At 39.2% G+C, this 10,722-nt stretch overlaps 1 protein-coding gene across 1 annotated transcript in view; it reads right to left on the reverse strand.

The window, feature by feature from the left end:
- phf12 (PHD finger protein 12) overlaps window positions 1–10,722 on the reverse strand; it is a 26,821-nt gene that overhangs the window by 11,550 nt on the left and 4,549 nt on the right. The window contains exons 3-6 of the mRNA XM_015387944.1: window positions 9,871–9,991; window positions 6,292–6,424; window positions 6,034–6,195; window positions 1,675–1,818 (exon numbers count right to left, since the gene is read on the reverse strand). Of these exons, the coding sequence (XP_015243430.1) occupies window positions 1,675–1,818; window positions 6,034–6,195; window positions 6,292–6,424; window positions 9,871–9,991 (560 nt within the window). The remainder of the gene's footprint in view (window positions 1–1,674; window positions 1,819–6,033; window positions 6,196–6,291; window positions 6,425–9,870; window positions 9,992–10,722) is intronic.

A 10,722-nucleotide genomic window follows, 5' to 3' on the forward strand; every position in this document is an offset into this window, starting at 1 on the left:
ACGTTTTTCCTTAGCAGTTTTCCTTTAGAAAAATTACCATGTCTGACAAACAAGCCCGTTGAATGGGAATCCATACCAGCGCACCGCTGGTATGGGGGGGTCTGAGCGGCTCTGAGAGAAATATTGGAAGGCAGGATGAACTGACTGCACTGATTAAGTTTTCAGGTGGATTTTCCCACTTAAAAACATAATAAAACTACTTTATTCCCACTGATCACAGCAAATATAGCAGCAAGGAGAATAAAGGATAGAGTAGCTCCGCCCAACGCGCGTCAGAACCACTTTTCGACCGCGCAGCCAGAGCAGCAAAGCTGCTTCAGCCGCGCGTCAGAAGCTGGTACAAGCAGCAAAAAAGCAGCAAACTGCTGCGTCCAGTTTGAAAGCAGCATGATTCACTCCGCTCTGGCTTTGCTCTGCCCACGGGCCGGCTGCGGTCCTCTCTTCTTGCAGTCAAACACAGAGCAACTTTCTGCTCTTAAATTGTTTCCGTGCACGATGTATTGCATTGCCCACTATTGGCATCAGTCTTAATAAAGTGAAGCCGCACTTTTGACCCGCGGGGCATTTTAAAGGGGTTCCATGACGCTCGCAACCAGTTCACAACAGATACACATGAACCCTGGCTGTAGGCGTGACCACCTGTGTATTTTTCCTGGATGACGCAATCACGTTAAGTGTTACAGCCAATCACCCAAACTTGGTACCGAAAGACGAGGCATGTTTCGATACTCTGTAGAACCGAAGCATTTCGGTCGCTACCATAAAAGAACCGAAGTTCGGTACCCAGCCCTACCCATGTTAGACAGGGTGAACATTATGTGACGGGGTTTATAGGCCTGTCAGATAACGTTCCCCCCGTCTAACATGGGGGGAACGTTATCCAATGTGGTGTGAATATCATCAGGCTGCATTACCTCTACTCATGGGTGTGAAGTTTTTTAACAGGGCGTTCAGATCTGGTGAGTGTATGAAATTAATAACTGGGGATGTCTAATTCTGAAATGCTTTTTTTTTCACACACACACACACACACACACAAAAAAAAAAAAAAAAACACATTCTCTTCAATACTTTTTTTGGAAAAGAATTTAGGGAGGCTCATTTTTTTTTTCTTTGTTTAATCACCTATAAATCAGATACGGTGACATTTAAAATAGTGGTTCCGCCTGAAAAATATTCCTCAATGCCTCTCTGTCAAACAAACAAAAAAAATTGTATTAACAATTTAGTTTGGGAGCTGTACTTGCTTTTGATTCAAATGTAATTTCAGGCAGAATTTGCTCATAAGACCCTCTGCATTTAAGGGTTAACATGTTTTTGTTGGTGTTTTCAACGTAGCATGGAGAAAATCTGCAATATCAGCTGGTCGTGCTCTATGCAAGCGCGGTTTGTTTTGCCATCAGAGGGGGAGATTCGGGCATCTTGTGATTGGCTGCCGTCAGCCGTACCTCCCCTATAGACTACAGGGGGGGATCAATGTGGCAAAAGTTGTGAAAACTTTAATATGACTGCGTTGTTTTCTATTTATTATAAATTTGTAACCATTTCATTGTTGTTCACATTATCCAAACAGGAACGTGTCTGTACATTTTTTGAGGTAAAGAAATGATACATCACCATTTGGAATAAATCAAATATAGCAGGAAATATGAGAGGAAACGCAGCTTTACTCACCTCCTCTTGCTCAATCTCAGTTGTTAGGTGCTTAGATGGAAGGAGGCCGGGTAGTCTGCTACAGACCAACTCCATCTCATGCACCCCTGCAGGATGCAGCATGGGGGGAGGATTCTGGTACTGAGACTTGATTGCATCTGGCACCTTAACAACAACAATGTGTCTTAAAAGCAGATCAGTTTAGCCAATATTCAAATTCCTTTCCATTTTAACGATTACTGTAAGGAAAAATCTGCAGAAGTCCATTTAGGCTACATTCACACAGCAGCCTGAGGTGACCTAAATATTTTTGCCTTTATGTTACCTGTATCTGATCTTTTCATGGCAGTCTGAGCAACACAGATCTGATTTTTTCTAAAGCGATACAGGCCATTTGGCTATGTGGCCCTGAATTATGAAGGTAGATTTTTTCTTTATCATTCAATCAAAAAAAGTTTGTTTCAATCAAAAAATATATTTTCAATTATAAAAACCTTCACTTCTTTAAAAAAAAAACTTTTTAATCAAAGAAAAAAAGTTTTTGAACGCAAAAAATATATTTGAGACAAAGAAAAATACATTTGAACACTGCTTTTCTTTGAAAATGTTTTATTTAATAGAAGTAAAATTGTTTTTTTGATAGGACCATAATGGGTAAGACATTTTTGTCTTTATTATTCAATCAAAAAAGAAGTTGCTTCAAACAAACAAACAACACAATCAATAAAAAAGTAACTTCAATGAAAAGATGAACGTTTTCAATCATAGAAAATTGTTTTTGAATGCAAATAAAATTTTTGAGACTCCAAAAATTGCATTTAAACACTTTTTTATTATTATTGAAAATGTTCTCTTTGGCTGAAGCAATCTATTTTGTGTTTGGGCCATACATGGGTAGGACATTTGTGTCTTAATCATTCAAATCCCAAAAAGTTGTTTCATTCAAAAAACAAAAAAACATGTAATCAAAGAAAAAACTGTGCAAATGCAAAAAAAAAAAAAAAAAAAAAAAAAAAGTTGAAGTATTGAAGAGAATGTGTTTTTCTTTTTTTTTTTTAAAGTGGAAAAAAATTGAAGTTCAAATTGTTTAATTTGAATCACAATTTTTTTTGAAGTGCAAAAAATTTTTTAAGTTCAAATTTTTTTGAATAAATCATTTTGATACAAACATTCCACAATAGGCAGGTTATTCTCTATTGGTCAGATAGATCATGTTTGATTGACAGAGTAGAGTAGAGGTACTGCATCCTGCTGATATTTACACAGCATCAGACCGCTATCTGATGGGGTTTATAGGCCTGTCAAATACCGTTCCCCCCGTCTAACATGGTGGGAACGGTATCCAATGTTGTGTAAATATCATCAGGCTGCATTACCTCTACTCATGGGTGTGAAGTTTTTTAACAGGGCATTCAGATCTAGTGAGTGTATGAAGTCAATAACTGGGGATGTTTAATTCTGAAATGCTTTTTTCACAAAAAAAAACCAACAAAAAACACATTCTCTTCAATACCTTTTTGTTTTTTGCATTTGCACAGTTTTTTCTTTGAATTTATTTATTTTTTTTTGATTGAAACAACTTTTTGGGAGTTGAATGATTAAGAAACAATGTCCTACCCATGTATGGTTCAAAGGCAAAATAGATTGCTTCAACCAAAGAGAACATTTTCAATAATAATAAAAAAGTGTTCAAATGCAATTTTTGGAGTCTCAAATATTTTTATTTGCATTCAAAAACTATTTTCTATGATTGAAAACGTTTATCTTTTCATTGAAGTTACTTTTTATTGATTCTGTTTGTTTGTTTGTTTGAAGCAACTTCTTTTTTGATTGAATAATAAAGACACAAACCTTCATACTGAATGCGATTCAAATCTGATCTTTTCAAATGCGACCCGAGTCTGAACGGCCAGGTCGCATTCCTCTGATCTGAACGTCATTATTACCGTTCTGCATCTTGCTATGCAGAAGCGAGAAGAAAAACCCCAACCATGGCGGATGATAATGGAGAGTGCAGTATTTTTTTCAACCATCTTGAAAAGACTGAGTTTTTAAGGTTGGGAAAGATGGCTAGATGCGCTCCAGCACTAGTATCCCTGTTTACTTCTGTAAACACAAAGCATGCTTGCGAAGTCATGGCGTCCTCTACTGCGCATGCAGTGTATTTTCAAGCCATGCCAGGGGGGTGAGGGGGCATAGGATCAGAGATTGCATGAATGATTGAAGACTAAATTTGACTTTTTAAAATCCAATACCAAAAACGGTCAGAAGATGGCAAAAGTGCATCTATTTCTAGTGTGAATGAGAGGTTGTGTTTTTGGTAAGGAAAGCACAAACCCTTACTTTCAACTCGCATACATGGTCAGTTATTGACGCTCGTCCATCAGCTGTTGCTGTAGCTCCTAGCAAACGTGTAGTCTGCACATCCGCATGAACAGACCAGGGTCTAATGTTTGCGCAGCACCTTTTTGCTGCTAGATGCTTAAATAAGCTTCCTAGAGTGCAGCATGCTTGAGTTCATGACCTTCATCGTGCCCGATTTCATGCAAATCCGTGCTCTCTATCGTCCTTCTCTCCAAAAACAAAGTTTCTTTTAATAATTTTTTTACTTTTAACACGTCTCTCCGTTGAATGGAGCCCTAACGAAAGGAGGTACAAGCTTTCCTAAGAGCCACCCACTTCTTCTGATTGGCTAATACTGTTAGTTTCAGAGCGCTCCTTTGCTACTAAGCAAGGGGGCCGGAATACTTTAATTCCTGCATATATTTGCAAATATGAGCGCAATAAAATCAGATTTCACAAAAAAAATTGAAATTCAGTTTTCAGGCCTGCAGTGTGAACGTAGCCTTAGACACTAATCTACAACATAAATAATAATGCATAAAATGAACACTCATGTACAGTCATGGCCAAAAGTTTTGAGAATGATTCAAATATTAATATTTACAAAGTCTACTGCTTCAGTTTTTATAACGGCAATTTGCATATAGTCCAGAATGTTATAAAGAGTGATCAGTGTAACAGCAATTAATTGCAAAGTCAATATTTGCCTTAAAAAATTAAATTTATCCCCCAAAACACATTTCAATGTCATTGCAGCCCTGCCTTAAAAGGAGCAGCTAACATGGTTTCAGTGATTGCTCCATTAACACAGGTGTGGGTGGTGATGAGGACAGGGCTGGAGATCAATCTGTCATGATTAAGTAAGAATGACACCACTGGACACTTTAAAAAGAGGCTGGTGCTTGGCATCATTGTTTCTCTTCTGTGAACCGTGGTTATCTCTAAAAAAAAACAAGTGTAGTCATCGTTGCACTGCACAAAACTGACCTAACAGGAAAGAATCGCAGCTAAAAAGAAAGTGTTTCAGCTGTGGGATGGGGCTACCAGCGGTGCAGAGCTTGCTCAGGAATGGCAGCAGGCAGGTGTGAGTGCATCTGCACGCACTGTGAGGCAGAGACTCTGGGATCAAGGCCTGGTTTCAAGGAGGGCAGCAAAGAAGCCACTTCTCTCCAGGAAAACATCAGGGACAGACTGATATTCTGCTAAAGGTACAGGGGGTGGACTGCTGAGGACTGGGGGAAAGTCATTTTCTCTGATCAATCCCCTTTCCGATTGTTTGGGACATCTGAAAAGCAGCTGATTCAGAGAAGACGAGGTGAGTGCAACCACCAGTCTTGTCTCATTCCAACTGTAAAGCATCCTGAAACCATTCATGTGTGGGGTTGCTTCTCAGCCAAGGGAGTCGGCTCTCTCACAGTCTGACCTAAAAACACAGCCATGAATAAAGAATGGTACCAGAATGTCCTCCGAGAGAAATTTCTCCCAACCATCCCAGAGCAGTTTGGCGATGAACAATGCCTTTTCCAGCATGATGGAGCACCTTCCATAAAGCAAAGGTGATATCTAACTGGCTCAGGGAACAAAACAGAGAGATTGGATCCATGGCCTGAAAACTCCCCTGATCTTAATCCCATTGAAAACTTGTGGACAATCATCAAGAGACGGGTGGACAAACCAAAACCTAGGAATTCTGACTAAATGCAAGCATTGATTGTGCACGACAGGACTGCTATCAGTCAGGATTTGGTCCAGAAGTTGATTCTGCCAGGGAGTAATGCAGAGGTCCTGAAGAAGAGAGGTCAAGACTGCAAATATTGACTTGCTGCATTAACTCATTCTAACTGTCATTAAAAGCTGTTAGTACTCATAATATGATTGCAATTGTATTTCTGTATGTGACGACAACATCTGACATACACACATGAAAAACCAGAGGGCAGCAGATCATGTGAAATAATAATATTTGTCTCATTCTCAATACGTTTGGCCATGACTGTATACAGTAAACTACATATTATCAAATGTAAAGGAACGTACCTTTATTGTTTTCTTTTTCTGGTAAGAGGACTGCCTATTGGGAGCATTCTGTCGATGGACTCTACGAAGAAAGTTCAACCTGACAGCATGCTGAGATATCCTGTCCTGGAATTGGTCAAAGAGCTGACAGCGGCTTGACAAGCTAAGGGTTCTCTGGTTCAGCTGGAATGAAACGTGTATTCACATTAAAAACCTGAAGGCGGCTGAGAAAACATGCAAAAACGTGAATTTAATGGCAGCTGCATCTTTTTCTCTTACCACTAAATGCTCAACGTGGTTTGGACACATCCACTTGCCAGCAGGTAAAGCTGTCAGTGGGGGGTCCAGACAGTCCATGTGGAAAAGAAGTGGACAATAATCACACTGGATCAGCGGAGCCAATCTGCAACTCCTGTTTGAGGAAACCCAGGTCCATCAGTACCGACAGGGTGAGGGGGGGGATACAGGATACATTTTTTAATCATGTTTCTCTTCCATTAATACGTGTATAAATCAGGTCAGCTCTATTCCACAGGATTAGTTTGCTTTCAGTTACAATTGAACAGCATCTCAATGTGGGCGGCATCACAAAAGCTCAAACTGCTGCTACGTCTAAGAGTAAAAGAACTACAACGCTCAGTGAGTGACTAGACTAGAAACCCTGGAGAAGTTCATGATGGAGATGGAAACCATAAAGCAGTAACAGAGTATAGACAAAGGACATGTGAGAATAAGGTAACACCACTCGATGTAAGTATTCCATTAAAATGTGAAACATTGTACCTGGGAAATCTACAATTGGACACATGGACTAACTAAGACAAAAAACTGCTGGCTACACTACTGGCTGCCAGTAAGAAGGCCATCACAAGGAAATGGATGAAACCAGACCCACCCACTATTGATGAATGGGTTGAAATTGTTTTCCAGATTTATGTGATGGAAAGGATCTGTTTTTCCCTCCAATTAGAAAAAAAAATGCTATAAGATTTGGTCCAAATGGACTGAGTACGTGAAACCAATTAGATCCGACATCATTTGATTGTTCTTCTGAAATATGTCTTGCCCTCTTATGTCTTTGGGGTTTTTATCACTTGAGGTGGTGCAATCCCCATTAATTCTGTTCTTTTTTGTTATCTTTACAATGAAGTTAGTGATATTCTGTAAAAAAAAAATACCAGAAAGGCAACATGGACAAAATCATTTGAACTTTCTGCTTATATCCTCAGTTATAATCTTAAATGGATGAAGCTGTGATTACTGATGTGATGGAAATCTGTCTTTATAAATAGAAAAAAAAAAAAAAAAAAAAAAGGTATTCAGCGCCTCTTTTTTGCCCGTGAATATTAAGTCCAGTATGTCGAGTGTCTTTAGTGACTTGGTTGAAAGGACAATGGCGACACCAGGTGGCCAATATGTGAACACATAGGGAGTCATGGGTAAGGTGTGTAAAGGACTGGTTATACTCCCTGCAGCAGTGTGTCGCAGTGAACTTGACGCAGACATTTTTAATTTATGCTCAATTTTGAGCGTGGTCTGCGCTATACGCTGTGGGTCTAGATACGTTCGAGGCGGAGAGGAATTGGGGCAAATTTTGTCTGACAACGGAGGGACATGAGGGCGAAAAAGTGCGGGGATCCAGGTGGAAAAACGGGTCCATCGTTCTCGCACACCTTCTTCTTTTAGCTGGTCCAACTTCACAAGTTGTTTTCCGCAATCGCGATCATAAAAACAAAACAAGCCAGCCTCCTGTCTGCGGCACTGTCTGAGGTCACCTACAATTTGGGAGAGGTCTGCGGACGTCGTTTTGTTCTCTGCGACACCTACGCAGATGACCTGGTTTTAAGATTAACTGGTTGATTACCTCGTTAAGATTCAACTTAGACAAAAAACAATTTATATTAATTTGTTTTTGTGATTTAAAACAGCATTTAAAAAGGAATCATTTTAAGATTACAGTTGGCGTTTTCTCCAGTTAATGATTTAGTTACCAGATTAGTTAATAATGATTTAAATAATTGCTTAATCATGAATAATCAATATAAAGGTTTCATCTCCAATAGGTAAATGCAAATCAGACACTACTACACTCAGAATGCGATGGAAATCCATGGCATCGTTGGTTTTGAATTTCTGAAAGTCTTTCTTTCAGTGTTTGAGGGTAAACCTAACTATGAAATAGAAATAGGAATTTAACAAGTTAAACACAATGAAAACACAAATGTTTATTCATTATAGGATGGTATCAGGGAGACTTTTTGCAATACTGAGTTAATGTTGCGAGGTGAATTTGAGAAGATTTATATGAAAAATTCAAGACAAAGATTATTCTAATATAAAGGTTGGGCCTGATGGTGGCGCTAGGGGACAATTCACTGATTTGCAAGGGTTTACTTACATTTTTTTAATGTAACAAATAAACAAAGAACCTGTGACGAAACAATGGTCAACAATATTCTGTAAATCATTTTCTGGACGCTGATATCCTTGAGGTCAAACTGACCAAACTGTTAGCATATCTGAGAGCGAGAGGAGGGTAAAGTAATATGAATCACACAAACAGTTTCCCCAAACCATAACCTATCATTATAAAAAGCTGACTTAAACGGACTAGGGGCAGGAATTGGGAAAGAATCCATGTCCAGTTTATTAAAGGGGAACACCGTTTTTTTCACATTGGCGCCTTGATTTTAGGTTATTACATCATGTCATCCCATATTAGTTTTGTGTCATTTGGAGCCGTTCTGAAGATATTCTGTTAGGTTATATCCAAGTAACTTCTTCCTTTGGGCAATGAGTTGAAGGCACAAACTAAACTGTTCATAATTTATGCTTTATGGTACGCCAGCATTCAGAACATGTAGGCCAATCACTGTTCCCCAGACATCTGCGGATATATTATTTATATTTATTACAAACAAAACGTGGTGTGTATGACCTCATCTGCGCGCCGGACTGAAGTTGTGACAGGCGGCTACGCTCTACCCCTTCTATTCATTCGGCGAGCTAATCTGAATCATTCAATTCCATTCCACATATTCCAGGCATGTGAGGAAAACTAGCAGCAGTTCAACGGACAGGATGAATGAACGGTAGCCGGTGTGCGCAGGTGACGTCATACAAGCGCCGCTTTGTTTAAACAAAAATATCAATATGAAAAATATAACAGCGGATGTCTGAGGGACAGTGATTGGCCTACATGTTATGAATGCTGCTGTACCATAAAGAATAAATTATGAACAGTTTAGTTTGTGCCTTCAACTCGTTGCCCATAGGAAGACGTTACCTGGATATAACCTAACGGAATATCTTTGGAACAGCTCCAAATGACACAAAACTCATATGGGTGAGTAAAAAATAAAAATAAAGGCGTTCCCCTTTAATGCTGATTGGTTGTGAACTGTTCAAAAGCAAAACTGAGTCCACCCACTTATCTCTCCACTGTCCTGAATTCAATTTAAACGATGCCCATCCCTATACTTGAGATGTTGCGGTTATAAAATATGCGTGACGGTCTCATAGTAAAACCGACACGTAGTTAGGAGGGTTCCAGCGCTGTGAATACTGCCGGTCAGTGAATAGTTTCTGCATGCTCCTGCTAGCTTTTGGCTGCAGTTACCCTCAGCGCCAGGCGTGCCACTTGAGTCTCATTTTCTCATCCTGTCTCTAGTTCCTTTAACCAGATGGAAGATCAAACATGACTGGAATAAATGCTCATATTGACGTATTGAGGTTGATCCAACTTTGCAGAGGTTTGGAGAATCAAAATGTTTTTTTTGTTTTTTTTTTAAGAGTATCAGTCTCGGTTAAGCTATGGCATTGGAGGAAAGACACAAAAAAAGTAAACAGGTGGCTTACCTATTGCATGAAAAACAGACTTTGACAGGTAGAGGAACCAGGCCATTGGGATCCAGTTCGTGCTGGGGTCTCCTGAACGGCTTACCCAGCAGCTCCTCTTTTCTCCTTCGTTTACTGCTGCCTAAAAACAAAAAAACAACAGAAACAACTTCAGTATAAGTTAACGATAGTGGTGCTTAAACTGTCTTACACTCTTTTTTTCAATGAATTCTTTAAATCTTTCATTTGTATATATATATATTTTTTTTTTCTCAGTTAAGGAAATACAAGTCCATAGGGATTACTGGAATTGGACCAAACACCAATTGGGTCAAACATTCAGCTTACAGTCATCGATGTAAAAGCGCAGACAAGAAACGCCCCACAAAGTCAGGTGACAATTATACACCAAGCATTGGTGAGACAGAATCTAAATAAATCATCCATGGCTCTACTGTGATTTGTCCTTTAACATTTCGCCTCTAGACGTCTTTCTTTAGATTAAATCCTACCTCAAATAACTAAACATGTTTGATTAACGTCATGTCTGTTTTGTTGCCAAACAAAAGACTTTTCAAAGGAGTTAAAACTGCTGTAGCGTGGCGCCGTATGTCACATGACCCGTTCAGCAAATGATCCCATCCTCTCAATACACAGACATGTTTGTAAGAGGGCATCAATATGCTCCAAGCACAGAGAAGCTATTTAATACATCTCAAACTAAGCTAACATTTCGACAAAAACATTATTTCAGTGCAGAAAGGAGTTTTTTTCCCCCAAGCTTGTTATTGACATTACACTGTCACAAATATAGATCAATGAAATAAACACTCTGCATTTACAGGGTTCCTACAGCATAAGGCAAGTTAAATT

The sequence above is a fragment of the Cyprinodon variegatus genome, unplaced genomic scaffold (genome assembly GCF_000732505.1).
Source record: "Cyprinodon variegatus isolate N-32 unplaced genomic scaffold, C_variegatus-1.0 Scaffold408, whole genome shotgun sequence".
Lineage (NCBI taxonomy): Eukaryota > Metazoa > Chordata > Actinopteri > Cyprinodontiformes > Cyprinodontidae > Cyprinodon > Cyprinodon variegatus.